At 39.0% G+C, this 19,860-nt stretch overlaps 1 protein-coding gene across 7 annotated transcripts in view; it reads left to right on the top strand.

Annotated features, from left to right (window-relative positions):
* PTPN4 (protein tyrosine phosphatase non-receptor type 4) overlaps positions 1-19,860 on the top strand; it is a 190,592-nt gene that overhangs the window by 60,469 nt on the left and 110,263 nt on the right. For all 7 annotated transcript variants that reach the window (XM_070389259.1, XM_070389265.1, XM_070389270.1 and 4 more), the window contains one exon: positions 13,552-13,659. In XM_070389259.1, the coding sequence (XP_070245360.1) occupies positions 13,552-13,659 (108 nt within the window). The remainder of the gene's footprint in view (positions 1-13,551; positions 13,660-19,860) is intronic.

The following is a 19,860-nucleotide window of genomic DNA, read 5'->3' as shown; positions in this document are numbered from 1 at the left end:
GCATTTCTTCATGTTATTATTTCCTTTCTGGCTAGAGAGCTTCTTTTAGGCATTCTTTTAGTGGTAGTCTATTGATGATAAATTACTTTAACTTTTTGTTTTTCCTGAGAATGTCATTATTTACCCTTCATCTATTGTTGTTCAGTTGCTAAGTCCTGTCTGACTCTGCAACCCCATGAACTACAACATACCAGGCTCCTCTGTCCTACCCTATCTCCTGGAATTTGCTTAAATTCATGTCCACTGAGTAAGTGATGCTATCTAACCATCTCATCCTCTGCTGCCCTCTTCTTTTGCCTTCAATCTTTTCTAGCATCAGGGTCTTTGCCAGTGAGTCTGCTCTTCACATCAGGTGGCCAAAGTATTGGAGCTTCAACTTCGGCATCAGTCCTTCCAGTGAATATTCAGGGTTAATTTCCTTTAGCATTGACTGCTTTGATCTTCTTATAGTCCAGAGGACTCTCAGGAGTCTTCTGCAGCACCACCATTTGAAAGCATCAATTCTTTGGTGCTCAGCCTTCTTTATGGTCCAGCTTTCACATCTGTACATGACTACTGGAAAAACCATAGCTTTGTCTATTCAGACATTTGTTGGCAAAGTAGTCTCTCTGCTTTTTAATACGCTGTCTAGGTTAGTCATAGCTTTTCTTCCAAGGAGCAAAGCGTCTTTTAATTTCATGGTTGCAGTCACCATCTGCAATGGCTTTGGAGCTCAAGAAAATGAAATCTGTCACTGCTTCTACTTTTCCCCCTTCTATTTGCCGTGGAGTTATGGACCTGGATGCCATGATACTTGCTTTTTTAATGCTGAGTTTCAAGCCAGCGTTTTTACTCTCCTCTTTCATGCTCATCAAGAGGTTCTTTAGTTCCTCTTGACTTTCTGCCATTAGAGTGGTATCATCTACATATCTGAGGTTGTTGATACTGCTCCTGGGTGTCTTGATTCTAGCTTGTGATTCGTCCAGCCTGCCTTTTTGCATGATGTATTCTGCAAGTAAGTTAAATAAGCAAGATGACAATATACAGCTTTGTCATACTCCTTTCCCAATTTTGAATCAGTCAGTTGTTCCATGTCCGATCCTAACTATTGCTTCTTGACCTGCATATGGGCTTCACAGGAGGCAGGTAAGGTGGTCTGGTATTCCCATCTCTTTAAGAATTTTCCACAATTTGTTGTCATCCACTCAGTCAAAGGCTTTAGTTCAGTTCAGTTCAGTTGCTCAGTCGTGTCCGACTCTTTGCGACCCCATGAATCGCAGCAAGCCAGGCCTCCCTGTCCATTACCAACTCCCAGAGTTTACTCAAACTCACGTCCATCGAGTTGGTGATGCCATCCAGCCATCTCATCCTCTGTCGTCCCCTTTTCCTCGTGCCCCCAATCCCTCCCAGCATCAGAGTCTTTTCCAATGAGTCAGCTCTTCGCATGAGGTGGCCCAAGTACTGGAGTTTCAGCTTTAGCATCATTCTTTCCAAAGAACACTCAGGACTGATCTCCTTTAGAATGGACTGGTTGGATCTCCTTGCAGTCCAAGGGACTCTCAAGTGTCTTCTCCAACACCACAGTTCAAAAGCATCAATTCTTCAGTGCTCAGCTTTAGCGTAGTAGGCAATGAAAAGAAAGTAGATATTTTTCTGAAATTCTCTTGCTTTCTCCATGATCTTGTGAATGTTGGCAGTTTATCTCCTGTTGCTCTGCCTGTTCAAAACCCAGCTTCGATACCCATTTTGTATATCCGGAAGTTCTTGGTTCACATACTGCTTAACCTGAGCTTGAAGGATTTTGAGCATAAACTTACTAGGATATGAAATGAGCACAATTGTACGGTAGTTTGAACATTCTTTGCCATTGCCCTTGTTTTGGATTGGAATGAAGACTAACTTTTCCAGTCCTGTAACTTCTGTTGAGTTTTCCAAATTTGCTGACATATTGAGTTACAGCACTTTAACAGCATCATCTTTAGGATTTAAAATAGCTCAGCTGGAATTCTGTCACCTCCACTAGCTTTGTTTTTACTAATGCTTCCTAAGGCCCACTCGACTTCACACTCCAGGATGTCTGACTCTAGGTGAGTGGCCACACCATCATTGTTATCCCATCATTAAGACATTTTTTTGTATAGTTCTTCTGTGTATTATGCCATCTCTTCTTAATCTCTTCTGCTTCTGTTTGACCCTTACAGTTTCTGTCTGTTATTGTGACCATCCTTGCATGAAATGTACCCTTGATATCCTCAATTTTCTTGAAGAAATCTCTAGTCTTTCCCATTCTGTTGTTTTCCTCTGTATCTTTGCGTTGTTCATTCAAGAAGGCCTTCTCTCTCCTTGCTATTCTCTAGAACTCTGCATTCAGTTGGGTATATCTTTCCCTTTCTCCCCTGCCTTTCACTTCTCTTCTTTCCTCAGCTATTTGTAAAGCCTCCTCAGATAACCACTTGCCTTCTTGCATTTCTTTCCTTTGGGATGGTTTTGGTCACTGCCTCCTGTACAGTGTTACAAACTTCTGTCCATAGTTCTTCAGGTATTCTGTGTACCAGATCTAATCCCTTGAATTAATTCGTCACCTTCACTGTATAATCCTAAGGTATTTGATTTAGGTCATACCTAAATGGCCTAGGGATTTTCCCTACTTTCTTCAGTTATTCTTCTTTGCTGTGCAGTATTTTCGCTTAATAACAAATTCTGGGTTGATAGTTCTTTTCTTTCAGTACCTAGAGAATGCTGTGCCATTTTTTCTGGTCTTATGGTTGCAGATGATAAACCTATTCTAATTGAGCTGTCATTCCCTATAGGTAAATTCTTACTGCCTTAAAGATTTTTCCTCTTCATTTTGTTTTCAGTAGTTTGATCATAATGTGTCTTGGGTAGATTTGTTTGGATTCAGTTTGATTAAAGTTTAAAGTAATTTTATTCATTTGGCTGTGCCAGTTCTTCACTGCTGCATGGGGCTTTTCTCTAGATGTAGTGAGCAGGGACTACTCTCTAGTTGCAGTGAGCAGGCTTCTCGTTGTGGTGGCTTCTCTAGTTGCAGGGCACGGGCTCTGGGGCTCGCAGGATTCAGTAGTTGTGGCACATGTGCTCAGTAGTTGTGGCTCCTGGGCTCTAGAGCACAGGCTCAGTATTTGCAGTGCCTGCACTTAGCTGCTCCACGGCATGTGGGATCTTCCTGGATCAGGGACTGAACCTGTGTCTCCTTCACTGGCAGGTGGATTCTTTACCAGTGAACCACCAGGGAAACCCTCACTTGGATTCTTAGTTCTGTGTTTTTACTTTTTGCCAAATTTGTGAAAATTTTAGTGAATTTCTTCTCAAATATTTTATCATCCTGAAGCTCTTTCTCTTCTAAGTACTCTAGTGCCATGACTGTTATATCTTTTCTTGTCCCATAGGTCTCTAAGGATGTGTTTTGGTTTTTTTTTTTTTTGTAATCTATCTTCTCTGTGTTGTTTAGATTGAGTAATTTTTAATCGATTTGTCTTGAAATTCATTGATTATTTTCTTTCTCATCTTCATTCTTCTATTGAGCACATCCAGTCAGTTTTCATTTCATTACTGTATTCTTTAGTTATATAATTTCCGTATGGTTCTTTTATACCTTATGTTTCTTTGCGGAAATGTTCTATTTTTTAAACAACATTGTAATGGCTCATTGCAACATTTTTATGATAGCTGCTTCAAAACACTTGTTAGATAATTCCAACATCTGAGTCATGTCAGTGTTGGCATCTGTTGATTTTTTTCCTTATTCTAGTTGCCATTTTCCTGGTTATGATTACTGAGTTTAGTTAGTAAATTTTCCTGGACATTTGGGGCAATATATTATGAGATTGCAGATTATATTTAATCTTCTTTGTAGCAGAGAGTCAACCCGGTAGTAAACAGGTCCTGGCCTGCTCTTTTGAGTTATGTTTCTAATGACAATCTAGTTTCCAGATCCTTTGCAATACTGTTTCGGTGTAGTTTTGTGTGTGTGTGTGTGTGTGTGTGTTTTATCTAGAGATGTTACTCAAAATTATACATGTATTCCACACTGTGAGTTTTAAACGTTTGCTGTTTTAATTTTGGTTAGTTTTACATATGGTTCATTATTTGAATTTTTATTTCAGGATTTAACTTTCTCTTTTTCTAGCAACCTCCCCTCCCAGATCGTCCTGTTTGTTTTTGTTTGGCAGATGCTACCTACTGCAGCTGGGTGGAGGTGGGAGTAGAAGTCTAGGCTTCCCTCTCAGCTCCTGCTGTCACCACCCCGATGGGGGAATCTGAGCACTGCCTATTACCACTAGTCAGAGGTTTAGCCTGTGTCCTCAGCTTCGGCTGATACCATGGCTGGGGAGAGACTATGTATTGCAGCTTGCTATTGATTGGGAAAGAGTAGAAGACCAGGCTTCCCACTTGATGCGGCAGTACCAGTAGGCAGATAGAACTCCAGGCTCCTTACTTGATTTCCATGGTGCTGTTGGAGACAGGCGCTGTGTTTGCTGTGTTTTTCCATTGGGTTTGGCAGGATTTGAGTCAGAGTTAGCAGTAAGGTTTCTGTCTTGCTTTAGGTATCCTTTTCTTGGTCATTTGCTGGAGAAAACAGGTTTACATGGCCTCTTTCCTATTGGTGGTGTTTCTGGGTTATAAGAGTCTCTAGTACCAAGTCTTTGGTATGTGGGAGGTAAAAAGAAAACTTGAGAGTCTAGAAATAAACTCATATATCTGTGGTCAGCAGATTTTCAACAAAGTTATCAGGAGTATTCAGTGAGGAAAGAATAGTTTCTTCAACAAATGATGCTTGGACAGTTGGATATCCACATGCAAAAAATGAAATTTCATTCCTAGGTATATGCCTACCATAAACAAAAATAAACTCAAAAAGGCTAAAGGAACTACATGTAAGATTTAAAACTTTAAGAAGAACATATATAGATAATTGTTTATGATGTTGGGTTTAGCGATAAGTACTTAGATATGACACGACACTGAAAGCACAAGCATAAAAAAATGAATAAATTTGGTTTCACAAAAGTTTAAAACTTCTGTGTATACAAATATGATCAAGAAAGTGGAAAAACACCTATGGGAAGGAATAAAATATTCACAAATTATGTATCTGATAAGGGTCTAGCATCTACAATATAAAAAGAACTTAACAACAGAAAGATTATCAATCCAGTTTTGAAAATGGGCTAAGGATTTGATTAGACCTTTCTCCAAAGATATACAAATGTCCAACAAGCACATGAAAAAAAATGCTCAACATTATTAGTTACTATAAAAATACAAATCATATCAAAACCACAGTGAAGTACCACTTCATACCCAGTAGGATGGCTATAATCAAAAGAATAGAAAAAACATTGGCAAGGCTGAGGAGCAATTGGAGCCCTCAGGCATTGCTGGTAGGAATGTAAAATGGTTCGGCTGCTGTGGAAAAGTGTTTGGTGGTTCCTGAAAAAGACAAACAATTTCCATATGACCCATTGATTCCATTTCTGCCTGTGAACCTAAAAGGGTTGGAAGTAGACACTCAGATACTTATCATTCAGTTCAGTCGCTCAGTCGTGTCCGACACTTTGTGACCCCATGGACTGCAACACGCCAGGCTTCCCTGTCCATCACCAACTCCTAGAGTTTACTCAAACTCATGTCCATTGAGTTGGTGATGCCATCCAACCATTTCATCCTCTGTCATCCCCTTCTCCCGCCTTCAATCTTCCCCAGCATCAGGGTGTTTTTTCTAGTGGGTCAGCTCTTTGCATCAGGTGGCCAAAGTATTGGAGTTTCAGCTTCAGCATCAGTCCTTCCAATAAATATTCAGGACTGATTTCCTTTAGGATGGACTTATTGGGTCTCCTTGCAGTCCAGGGGGACTCTCAAGAGTCTTCTCCAACACCACAGTTCAAAAGCATCAATTCTTCAGCACTCAGCTTTCTTTATAGTCCAACTCTCACATCCATACATGACTACTGGAAAAACCATAGTCTTGACTAGATAGACCTTTGTTGGCAAAGGAATGTCTCTGCTTTTGAATATGCTGTCTAGGTTGGTAATAACTTCTCTTCCAAGGAGCATGTGTCTTTTAATTTCATGGCTGCAGACACCATTGCAGTGATTTTGGAGCCCAGAAAAATAAAATCTACCACTTGTACATAATGCCAGTACACAGAAGGTGGAAACAACCCAAATGTCCACTGACTGATAAACAAACTGTTATGTATCCATATAATGGGATATTATTTAACCATAAGAAGGATTTAAATGTGATTATGTAGTACAGCATGGAACCTTGAAAACATTAGTGCTGAGTGAAAGGAACCAGATAAAAAAGGTCACATATTGTTCAGTTCCATTTATATGAAATATTCACAATAAATAAATCCATAGAGACAGAAAGCAGATGAGTGGTTGCCAGGGCTAGGATAAGAGATACTCTTTAATGGATATGGTATTCTTTCGGTGTTGATGGAAATGTTTTGATACTAGGTAGAAATGGTGGTTGTACAATACTGTGAATATAGTAATGCAACAAATTGCACACTTTTATTTATTTGTAATTTAACTAAAAAGCCTCTTGATGAAAGTGAAAGAGGAGAGTGAAAAAGTTGGCTTAAAGCTCAACATTCAGAAAACGAAGATCATGGCATCCAGTCCCATCACTTCATGGGAAATAGATGGGGAAGCAGTGGAAACAGTGTCAGACATTATCTTTTTGGGCTCCAGAATCACTGCAGATCTTGACTGCAGCCATGAAATTAAAAGACGCTTACTCCTTGGAAGAAAAGTTATGACCAACCTAGATAGCATATTCAAAAGCAGAGACATTACTTTGCTAACAAAGGTCCGTTTAGTCAAGGCTATAGTTTTTCTAGTGGTCGTGTATGGATGCGAGAATTGGACTGTGAAGAAAGCTGAGCGCCGAAGAATTAATGCTTTTGAACTGTGGTGTTGGAGAAGACGCTTGAGAGTCCCTTGGACTGCAAGGAGATCCAACCAGTCCATTCTAAAGGAGACCAGCCCTGGGTGTTCTTTGGAAGGAATGATGCTGAAGCTGAAACTCCTGTACTTTGGCCACCTCATGCGAAGAGTTGACTCATTGGAAAAGACTCTGATGCTGGGAGGGATTGGGGGCAGGAGGAAAAGGGGACGACAGAGGATGCGATGGCTGGATGGCATCACCGACTTGATGGACGTGAGTTTGAGTGAACTCCGGGAGTTGGTGATGGACAGGGAGGCCTGGCGTGCTGCGATTCATGGGGTCGCAAAGAGTCGGACACAACTGAGCAACTGAACTGAACTGAACTGAGCTATTTACTTGTTTGTTTATTTTTGGCTGCGCTGGGTCTTTGTTGCTGCATGCAGGCTTTCTCTAGTTGTGGTGAGCAGAGGCTACTCTTCATTGAGGTGCACAGGCTTGTTATTGCGGTCGCTTTTCTAATTGCACAGCCCAGGTTCTAGAGCCTGTGGGCTCAGTAGTTATCATGGGTAGGCTTAGTTGTCCCATGGTATTTGGAAGCTTTGCGGACCAGAAATTGAACCTGTTCAGTTCAGTTCAGTTCAGTTGCTCAGTCGTGTCTGACTCTTTGTGACCCCATGAACCAAAGCATGCCAGGCTTCCCTGTCCATCACCAACTCCTGGAGTTCACCCAAACCCACATCTATCGAGTTGGTGATGCCACCCTACCATCTCATCTTCTTTCATCCCCTTCTCCTCCTGCCCTCAATCTTTCCCAGCATCAGGGTCTTTTCAAATGAGTCAGCTCTTCATATCAGGTGACCAAAGTATTGGAGTTTCAGCTTCAACATCAGTCCCTCCAGTATCCCCTGCCTTATCAGGCAGATTTTAAATAACAGAACCATCAGGGAATTCCCAAAAGTGCATACTCATAAATGGTTACTTTTGCATTGTGTGAATGTTATTTCAGTAAAAAGAAACAGAAAGAAAACACTAGGAGTTCCCTGGCCCTGCTGCTTGCTACTTCTTTTCTTTCAGAGTTAAAAAAAAATTTTATGTTTTGTTGTTGTTGTTTGTTGATTTCACTCAGGTGGCCGGGAAAAATGCATCTACTCTTTTTTCTAGACAAGCGCATTAGACTCACCTTATTAGCTTTTTAAAAACAGTAATGTTCAATTAGTCTTAAAGACTAACCACAATGACAGAAAACTAACCAAACTGTTTACTTGGATCTAACTCAGTGAAACTATGAGCCATGGCATGTAGGGTCACCTGAGACAGATGGGTCATGGTGAAGAGTTCTGACAAAACATGGTCTACTGGAGAAGGGAATGGCAAACCACTTTGATATTCTTGACTTAAGAATCTCATGAAGAGTATGAAAAGGCAAAAAGATATGACACTGAAACATGAACTCCCCAGGTGCAGAATATGCTACTGGAGAAGAGTAGAGAAATAGCTCCAGAAAGAATAAAGAGGCTGAGCCAAAGCAAAACCAATACCCAGTTGTGGATATAGTTGGTGATGTAAGTAAAGTCTGATGCTGTAAAGAACAATATTGTATAGGAACCTGGAATGCTAGGTCCATGAATCAAGGTAAATTAGAAGTGGTCAAACAGGAGATTGAAAGAGTGAACATTGACATTTTAGGAATCAGTGGACTAAAATGGACTGGAATGGGTGAATTTAATTCAGATGACCATTATATCTACTCCTGTGGGCCATAATCCCTTAGAAGAAATGGAGTAGCCCTCATAATAAATGAGAGAGTCCAAAATGCAGTACTTGGGTGCAGTCTCAAAATGACAGAATGATCTCTCCTTGTTTCCAAGGCAAACCATTCAGTGTCACAGTAATCCAGGTCTGTACCCCAACCACTAATGCTGAAGAAGTGGAAGTTGAACGGTTCTATGAAGACCTACAAGACCTTCTAGAACACCAAAAAAAATGTCTTCTTCATCATAGAGGGCTAGAATGCAAAAGTAGGAAGTCAAAAGATACCTGGAGTAACAGGCAAATTTGGCTTTGGAGTACAAAATGAAGCAGGGGAAAGGCTAATAGAGTTTTGCCAAGAGAATGCATTGGTCATAGCAAGCGCCCTCTTCTAACAACACAAGAGCTGACTCTACACATGGACATCACCAGATGGTCAATACTGAAATCAGATTGATTATATTCTTTGCAGCAAAGATGGTGAAGCACTATACAGTCAGCAAAAACAAGACAAGGAACTGATTGTGGCTCAGATCATGAACTCCTTACTGCAAAATTCAGAATTGAAGAAAATAGGGAAAACCAGTAGGCCATTCAGGTATGACCTAAATCAAATCCCTTGTGATTATACAGTGGAAGTGACCAATAGATTCAAGGTATTAGATCTGATAGACAGACTGAAGAACTATGGACGGAGGTTCATGACATTGTACAGGAGGCATGATCAAAACCATCCCCAAGAAGAAGAAATGCAAAAAAGCCAAATGGTTGTCTGAGGAGGCCTTACAAATAGCTGAGAAAAGAAGAGAACTGAAAGGCAAAGGAGAATAGGAAAGATATATCTATCTAAATGCAGAGTTTTGAAGAATAGCAAGGAGAAATTAGAAAGCCTTCCTAATTGATCAATGCAGAAAAGTAAAGGAAAATAGAATGGGAAACACTAGAGATCTGTTCAAGAAAATTAGAGATACCAAGGAAACATTTCATGCAAAGATGAGCACAATAAAGGACAGAAACGGTATGGACCTAACAGAAGTAGAAGATATTAAGAGATGGCAAGAATACACAGAAGAATTATACAAAAAAGATCTTCATGACCCAGATAATCACGATGGTGCGATCACTCACCTAGAGCCAGACATCCTGGAATGTGAAGTCAAGTGGGCCTTTGAAAGCATCACTATGAACAAAGCTAGTGGAGGTGATGGAATTCCAGTTGAGCTATTTCAAATCCTAAAAGATGATTTTGTGTAAGTGTTGCACTCAATTTGCGAGCAAATTTGGAAAACCTAGCAGTGACTATAGAACTGGAAAAGGTCAGTTTTCATTCCAATCCCAAAGAAAGGCAAAGCCAAAGAATGTTCAAACTACTGCACAAATGCACTCATCTCACATGCTAGCAAAGTAATGCTCAAAATTCTCCAAGCCAGGCTTTAATAGTATGTGAACTGGGAACTTCTGCATTTTCAAGCTGGATTTAGAAAAGGCAGAGGAACCAGAGATCAGGTTGTCAGCATCCGTTGGATCATTGAAAAATCAGGAGAATGCCAGAAAAACATCTCCTTCATTGACTACACTAAAACCTTTGAGTGTGTGGATCACAACAAACTGGAAAATTCTTCAAGAGATGGGAATACCTGACCACGTTACCTGCCTTCTGAGAAATCTGTATGCAGGTCAAGAAGTAACAGAACCGGACATGGAACAATGAACTGCTTCCAAATTGGGAAAGGAGTAAGTCAAGGCTGTATATTGTCATCCTGCTTATTTAACTTACATGCAGAGTACATCTTGTGAAATGCTGGACTGGATGAAGCACAAACTGGAATCAAGATTGCAGGGAGAAATATCAGTAACCTCAAATATGCAGATGATACCACCCTTATGGCAGACAGCAAAGAGGAACTAAAGAGCCTCTTGATTCAAGTGAAAGAGGAGAGTGAAAATGCTGGCTTAAAACTCAACATTCAAAAAACAAAGATCATGGCATCTGGTCCCATCATTTCATGACAAATAGATGGGGAAACAATGGAAACTGTGAGAGACTTTATTTTCTTGGGCTCTAAAATCACTGCAGATGGTGGCTGCAGACATGAAATTAAAAGACTCTTGCTCCTTGGAAGAAAAACTATGACCAACTTAGACATCATATTAAAAAACAGAGACATTATTCTGGTGACAAAGGTTCATCTAAAAAGGTATGGCTTTTCTGGAAGTCATGTATGGATGTGAGAGTTGGACCATAAAGAAAGCTGAGCGCTGAAGAATTGATGCTTTTGAACTGTGAAGTTGGAGAAGACTCTTGAGTATCCCTTGGATTGCAAAGAGATCCAACCAGTCCATCTTAAAGGAAATCAGTCCTGAATATTCATTGGAAGGACTAATGCTGAAGCTCTAATACTTTGGGGACCTGATAGGAAGAACTGACTTATTTGAAAAGCCCCTGATCTTGGGAAAGATTGAAGGCAGGAGGAGAAGGGGATGACAGAGGATGAGATGGTTGGATGGCATCACCGACTTGATGGACATGAGTTTGAGCAAGCTCCAGGAGTTGGTGATGAACTGGCATGCTGTAGTCCTTGGCGTCACAAAGCGTTGAACATGACTGAATGACTGAACTGAACTGTCTGCTCCCCTCGCCATCCTGGGCCAGTTTTATGAGAATGGTAGAGGGGTCAAGGAGCTGAGTTGCATTAATGTAGAAAATGTATACAGGTTATTCAGTTGGGTCCTTCATTGTGAAGCACTGTTTGAAGCACATGCTTCCTACCATTGATGAAACTATATGAGGCCCTGAAACAGGAAGGGAAGCTCTTTACAAGGAAGATTCTCCTTTTGAACATTGTTACCTGTGGGTTTTAATTTTAAAATTGCTCTGACCATCTTACTTACAGCCTATAAATGCAACATCAGGAATGCAGATTAGAGAGATGAAGAGAAACTTGGTGCTTGATGACCCTTCTCGTCTGCTGTTGCTTTTGCTAATGTTTCCAAAGTGCTTTCCGGACAGATATACCTGTCTACAAGGTTAACAGCATCAAGTGACTTTTACCTTGCTCCTTGTATTTTACTTTTTGGTTGATTGTGGGAAACCTGGGCTTGATCCCTGGTTTGGGAAAATCCCCTGGAGAATGGAAAGGGCTACCCACTCCAATATTCTGGCCTGGAGAATTCCATGGACTGTATAGTCCATGGGTTACAAAGAGTCGGACACGACTGAGTGACTTTCACTTTTCGCTTTGCTCATAATGTGTCATTATGCTTTTCCACTTTGATTCTTTTATTGCTGAACGTGTTAGTAGTTTCTCCATGTTTTATTGATTAGTTACACTTTTCTTTAGAGAGTTATCATTCTGTTTGTTCCACAGCTTAGTAGCTATGGGACTTTGGAAAGTTGGAATTAACTATTACATTACTACAACAGTAGTAATGCCTACATGATAAAATTGGTGTGAGGTTAAAATGAGATATTTTTCTAAAGTTTCCTGTGTACTTGTATAATTAGAATAGTATCAGTTTGCTACAAATCAGTTTCTCTGTTTTTATTTCCCTTTTTGTGACATTATTTATTCTACACATGCAAATTTTAAATTGTATTTAGTCAAATATGTTACTTTCCTGTCATAATTTAAAGGTAAGACTAGGACAATAAGACATGGATTAAATACAGGAGTTAATGTAGCAACAGGTCAAGAAGCAGCAGTTAGAACCGGACATGGAACGACAGATTGGTTCCATATCGGGAAAGGAGTACGTCAAGGCTGCATATTGTCACCCCGCTTATTTAACTTCCATGCAGAGTACATCATGCAAAATGCTGGGCTGGATGAAGCACAAGCTGGAATCAAGATTGCTGGGAGAAATGTCAATAACCTCAGATATGCAGATGATACCACTCTTACGGCAGGAAGCGAAGAACTAAAGAGCCTCTTGATGAAGGTGAAAGAGGAGAGTGAAAAAGTTGGCTTAAAACTCAACATTCAGAAAACTAAGATCATGGCATCCAATCCCATCACTTCATGGCAAATAGATGGGGAAATGATGGAAACCATGAGAGACTTTATTTTCTTCGGCTCTGAAATCACTGCAGATGGTAACTGCAGACATGAAATTAAAAGACGCTTGCTCCTTGAAAGAAAAGCCGTGACCAACCTAGATAGCATATTAAAAAGCAGAGACATTACTTTGCCAACAAAGGTCCGTCTAGTCAAAGTTATAGTTTTTCCAGTAGTCATGTATGGATATGAGAGCTGGCCTATAAAGAAAGCTGAGCATTGAAGAATTGTGCTTTGAACTGTGGTTTTGGAGAAGACTCTTGAGAGTCCCTTGGACTGCAAGGAGATCCAACCAGTCAATCTTAAAGGAAATCAGTCCTGGGTGTTTATTGGAAGGAGTGATGTTGAAGCTGAAACTCTAATAGTTTGGCCACCTGATGTGAATAGCTGACTCATTTGAAAAGAACTTGATCCTGGGAAAGATTGAAGGCAGGAGGAGAAGGGGACGACAGAGGATGAGATCGTTGGATGGCATCACTGACACGATTGACGTGAGTTTGAGTATGCTACAGTAGTTGGTGATGGACAGGGAAGCCTGGCATGCTGCAGTCCATGGGGTTGCAAAGAGTCGGACACAACTGAGCAACTGAACTGAATAACCTGAAAGCAGAAGACATTTGCAAAGTTCTCCTAATATCTTCTATCTTCATTTTAATTATATACTCTTTGAACCAATTTGCCCCGAGTCAGACTTTTTAAATTACTGTATGATGTGTGGAGTTCTTATGCTCAACCAAGTCATTGACATGAAAATAGTTGCAAACTTACTATGAGAGAAGAGTCCAAGAGTTTTAACAATCTGTAAGTATATAGCCTGTGAGTTTGATTTCCTTTTTGTTTTTCTTCCAGAAACATGATCAGGGGCAAGTTCTGTTGGATATAGTCTTCAAGCATCTTGATTTGACTGAGCGTGACTATTTTGGTTTGCAGTTGACTGATGATTCCACAGATAACCCAGTAAGTTTAAGCTGTTGTCTTTCATTGTCATTGCAGTTTTTCTGTCTTTATACTAGGTCCTTTCTGATTTACATTGTTCACTGATTTTGTGAGTTTTTTAAAAAATTTTAATTTGAATGATTAGAGGTAATTTGTTAGCCTCAAACTTCAGTTTCTTATGTTTTAATCTGTTAGGTTATTTCCTTGGCTTTCATGATCATAAGTCATTCTTCTAATCAAATGCCTGTTTCTCTCTCTATATGTCTTAGACAACTGAATGGCAAACCTAATTCATACTTTTTTGAGAGAAATATTGGGCATAAAAGTTATAATGTTAACATTAAAATTTTGAAGTAAATACTTTTAAAATATTGATGTATCTTGAGTCTTTCATAAATCAGGCTGTATTAAGAGGAAATCCGTTTTTTGTGGCATTCATGGCAAGCTATTTCTCACCAAAATTCTTAATATGTTAATTGTAAATTTTCCAAGTACAGAGATTTACAGGAGATGCTTCCAAATGACAGAGGTTAAATTTCAGAGGTCTACAATTCTTGGGCATTAAGTTCCTTAGATTATTAACTAATTACTTAGTAAGTGCAGTAAGGATTGTTTTTATTAGAAAGATCACATGATAGAAATAGAAGATACCATGTGATGAATAACAGAAATAGTGAATTCTTTGTAAATTTATATGGTTATACAGTGGGGGTTTTTCACAAAAGAATATGATATCTTTTTCATTAGTAAAGGAGAATGACTAGAAGGAAATGTTTTGTATACAGGGGTGGCTGAACTTTAGAAATCAGTTTGTGAGGCCTTATTAATAGAAGGACTATGGAAAATATGAATAACTCTTGTGAGAAAAGTAGAGTTTCTTTCTATCTCTTGTTCTCATTTGCTCTCATGGTTAGGTCCTGGATGTCTGAATGAATGGTTAGTGGGAAGTAAATATGAAATGTTAAATATTACTTTTTCTTGGCTTTGCTTACTGATTTTGTGTGAAAAACTTGAAGAAAATGTGGATGAAATAAAGCAAGATCCAGTTAGTCTCAGTGGAAATAAATCGTTTTGTACTGAACTGAAATGAGAAAAGTATGAGAAAAACAAACTTTTCTCATACTTTCTTGACTTCAACAGATGACTTGGGCTGCTCCAAGGGCCTGGAAGAAACAATGTTATTTCTTGATAAATAAATGCATGTGAGAATAGAAGTGAGGAGAAATGACAGTAATGCTACCTTTCACTGAAAGATAAATTGTTAACCAGGCAAACACCTGAAAGGTATCTACTACAATGTGCAATATTGAGATTTAAAAAAATAGATAATTCTTACTTGATCTTACTGACACTCATAGGTCAGACTTTCTAAATATAAGCCTGTCTTCAGATAGATTGAAGAAGTGATTAGTAAACAGAGGAGAAAGAGATAAACTATCAATACTTAACCAGCATGGTCACTAAGAAAGTGTTCCAGAAGGACTTGTATGTGAGACCACATGTATTACAGGAAGTTAAAATTCTGTCACATAAATTTATACACAAGAAGACATTTGTACTGTAAAACAATTACAGCAGGATGAATGTGAGGAAGCAGAAATATTTTGAGCTAGGTTGGTCTTTTTGCTGTCTCCTACTTTTTGGTGGCTTAGTTGTAAAGAATCTGCCTGCAATACAGGAGACTTGGTTTTGATCCCTGGATTTGGAAGATCCCCTGGAGAAGGGAATGGTAACCCACTCCAGTATTCTTGCCTGGAGAATTCCATGGACAGAGGAGCCTGGTGGGCTACAGTCCATGGGGTCGCAAAGAGTCAGACACGACTGAGCATTAACACACACACTTTTTCTTAATTTGTTTTACTTTTCTATCTTGAGCATTCCTTCTGAAATAAGATACATTCCCAGGGGCCAGTTGCTGATGATCCAAAAGAATTCTACCACTCCCTGTGGACCCCCCCACCCCCACCCCGCACCCTACCAGCTTAGAATCATACAGTTTCAAAGAAGAGAACAAATTATTTTGTCTACCACCTTTAATTTTCATGAGAAATACCCCAATCCAAGGACATAAAAGAGATAAAGCCCAAGCTGAAAAAGAACATTAGTCGCTCAGTTGTGTCTGACTTTTTTGCGAGCCCACAGACTGTAGCCCACCAGGCTCCTCTCTGCATGGGATTTTCCAGTCAGATTACTGGAGTGGGTTGCAATTTCCTTTTCCAGCAGATCTTCCCCACGCAGGGATTGAACCTGTGTCTCTCAGATTTCAGGCAAATTCTTTATTGTCTGAGCCATCAGGGAAGCCCTAAAGCCCAAGCTACATGAAATTAGACTTGAATCTCCTAACTCCCCCTGCAGGTCTTTTCACAGCACTACAACTTCAGTATTTAAATATTCAGAGGAATCCGTGTAATGGGAAAACATGCCTGAGGAGGAGCCTTTAGAGTACAAATCTCATTATTGTCCCATTTCTGATTGTCAGTATGAAGTGTATCAAGCCTTTAAGGATAATTAACGGACTGAAGGAGAAAAATGCCATTTTTAAAAAGAGAAGGAGTAAGGGCGTAACATTTATGAAACATCTATTGTGGACTTGTTAGTAAACCAAATTCTCACAATAATCTTATGAAACTGTTATTAAAATTTTCCCGAAGATGAAAAACTGAGGCTTACAAAACTTGTTTATTTACAGAGATAATTAAGTAGCTGAGAAAGGATTTGAAGTCATATTTATCTGACTCCAAAGCCTTTGTTTCTCTACTGAAAAGTATTGCTTCCCAAGAGACAATGATATAGATACACAGGACTTATAAAAATGAACATACTGAGGAGAGGGGGTGATCATGCCATAAAATTACCAGCAGTGATCAAAAGGAATTTGGTAATATTCCTAAAAAATGAATTGTTGTCAATTCTTATTAGTTAACAGCTTTTTTCATCTTAAAGCTTATATATGTTATTTATACATGTACGTGTATAAATGTATGTTGCGTGTGTATATATATATATATATATACACACACACACATATATACACACTATATACTCACTTTACGGGATCAGAATTAATATTGTCTAGGCACATAGCTACTGATATCAGTTTAACTGATAAACTAAAAAAGCACTTAGCATTTGATTTTAGAGTTATATGTGGAAATACAGAATCATAATTGACTATCCTTTGCTTTAGAATCTCCCCTGGCAACGAGTTCCAGTGCAGCAAACAAAATTACTTAAAGGCTTTGAATTTTGAAATTTCTTCTGCTTTGATTTAAAACTTATTTATCAGAGCTTTAGCTGTCAGCATAATGTCTTATATAATAATTTTGTTCAGTAAATATGTATTGAATGAGAGGGCAAAATAATGAGTAAATGGCTATAATTCATTATCCATGATTTCTTTAATTTCATACACACTTAATGGTGATGTACCTTGGTGGCCTTTAGCAGCATGATTTCAATAGAGCCTTGATCCTTATATTACTTGTGTGCATCAAGGGTAATGTATTTACTTTTTTGTTTCCCCCCAGAGTGAATTATAGTGCCTTTCAGTGAGACAAAGAGTGGACTAAATTGATTATTCTTACACTTATTCTTTCTTCAGTTTCATCCTTCTGATGATAGTTTTGTTATGGTTATGATATTTTACTGGTTTATTACTATTTCCATATCCCCTAACCTTGTGACTTTGAAATTTGAACCTATATCAGAAACACCTGAAGGCTTTTCACAGTTCAGGATTTCTGGACCCTATGCTTAGAATTTCTGATTCAAAAAGTGTGGGGTGGAGCTCAGTAATTCACACTTCAAACAAATTCCGCCATAATGCTAGTGCTGCCAGTTCAAGGAACCACATTTTGAAAACCACTGCTCTAACCCAGTGGGCTGTTAATTAAGTAAGAAATGATTCATAGAAAATAATTTAGTGTACTATTTGAGTTAATTTTACCATAACTCAGTATTCTTGAATTATTTTATCCAGTTTGAGGAAATATAGCAGTTACATTGAGGATGATTTATTTTGACACACCACATTTTAGTACGACATGATTGCTGAAATGCTTTTATTTTCTGTCATGTTCTTATAGTATTTCTCTCACGTTCCATCTGTTTCTACTGTGTACCTCAATTCAACTCTTACTACCTTTTGTATAAGCCTCTTCAGTAGTCTGCCAAATGGTAGATCTTTTTTTTTTGTTCTCTCCTGGTTTCATTTGCGGAGGGAATGGCAGAGGGATCTGGGGTGCAGAGAAGTATTTCACAGAGAATCAGTAACATATACAGAGTTCCACAGTGAAGAGAGAGGATTGATTTTTCTTTTTCAGTTACCAACTATTTATTGAAATGGTTTATTTTTTATTGTGCAACCTTCCTAAACTCACTTACTGATTCTAGTCACTGTTCGTAAATTCCCTAGAATTTTCTACAGAGATTGTCATGTAAACATATGGTCAATTACGTTTATTTAAAAATTTTTAACCAACTCTGTATTCAAGAAAGAAACCAGGATACACGATTGTGTATCAACCTGGTATCATAAGGCCTTCCTAAATTCACTTATTACTTCTGGTATCTTTTTCTTCATTGATTCCTTAGAATTTTCTGTGTAAATCATGTCATATGTGAATAGCAACAGTTTTACTTCTTCCTTCCCAGTCTTTATTTATTTATTTTTTTGCCCATTATTTTTTCATTCTTTGTTTCATGAAAGCTGAGACTATGAGGATACTGATGAATAGAGGTGAAGGGAACAAACTGCCTCGCCTGTTCTCTGTCAGAGGAAAGTACTCAGTGTCTCACCATTAAGGATGCTTTTACCTGCTGGGTTTGTTTTTTTTAAAAAACAGTATAATTAAGGCATAATTGGGTAGTTTAGTTGCTAAGTTGTGTCTGACTGTTGCAACTCCATGGACTGTGCAGCCTGCCAGGCTCCTCTGGCCAAGGGATTCTCCAGCAAGAGTACTGGAGTGGGTTGCCATTTCCTTCTCCAGGGGATATTCCCAACCCAGGGATTGAACCCAGGTCTCCTGCATTGCAGGCAGATTCTTTATCACCTGAGCTACAAGGGAAGCCCAAAGGCATAATTTACATAGGATAAAATCCAACATCCGTTCATAATGAAAACTATCAGCAAACTTGGAAAGGAACATTACCGCTGTGATAAAGGACGTATACTAAGCACAGGTGCATCAGGTAACTGTAGAGTAAAAGCACAATGATATGTCACTGCACATCCATTGGAATAGTTAAAAGATGAGAGTCTCACAGTACCAGGTTTTGGCTAGGATGTGGAGCCACTGGGACTTTAAAAGGATACAACCACTTTGGAAAGTATAGTTTGGCAGTTTCTTATAAACTTGAACATAGGTTTAATACATATCTCCAAGCAGTCCTACCTTTGGGGTATTTATCCAGGAGAAAATGAAAACACATTCTGTGAAACTTTGTATACAAATGATCATAGTAGCTTTATTCATAATAGCTCATTCCTGAATTAATTTCAGCATCTATCAGTAAGTGAATGGATGAAAAATAATTGTTATGTTTTTACATAGTGGAATATTATATGGTATATACTCGATTATTCTATTCATAGTAAATTGTAGAGCAAGCAAAACTTGTCCATAGTGACTGAAAGCAGATCAGTGATTGCCTGGGGGGTTGAGGGGCTGATTGCGAAAGGATACAGGGAACTTCTCAGCGTTGTAGAAAGAGGTCGGTAGTGAGGCCCTGCATGACTTGGACTGTGGATGGAGAATGAGTGCCGTCTGGCTGGACCCACATCCGTATTCTGCTTCCCTTTGGGTGAACGGTTATCTCAGTTATCGGAAATGAATATCATTTCCTTATATTTCCAACTGCTTCTTTTTCCTGGGGTTTTGGGATCTTCCTGTGCATGCACAAGCTGAACCGTCAACCAGAGTTGTGATGGCTTTTATATCTAGACTTGAGTTAAATGCTTCTACTGTTTCCTGTCTATCAGGATTTCCTCCTCAAGGATTTCCTCCGCCTGAACTCTGTCCATTGACACCTCAAGTTAGTGAGACTGTCCCCTACCTTGTGCTGGATTTGAGGTTGCCCTCAGGGAAAAAACTGCAAATGTATAAATCTCACCCATTGCAGTTTTTCTGTTTTTCAAGATTAAACTTGGGTACTGTTTCTTCTGCCTGATTTTGGTTGCTTTCTAATGTCAAATATTGTACATACACACAGAATAAAAATGAG

This window comes from Bos mutus, chromosome 2 (genome assembly GCF_027580195.1).
Source record: "Bos mutus isolate GX-2022 chromosome 2, NWIPB_WYAK_1.1, whole genome shotgun sequence".
Lineage (NCBI taxonomy): Eukaryota > Metazoa > Chordata > Mammalia > Artiodactyla > Bovidae > Bos > Bos mutus.
Note: the sequence above shows the minus strand (reverse complement) of the source record. Positions and strands in the feature narration are given on the sequence as shown.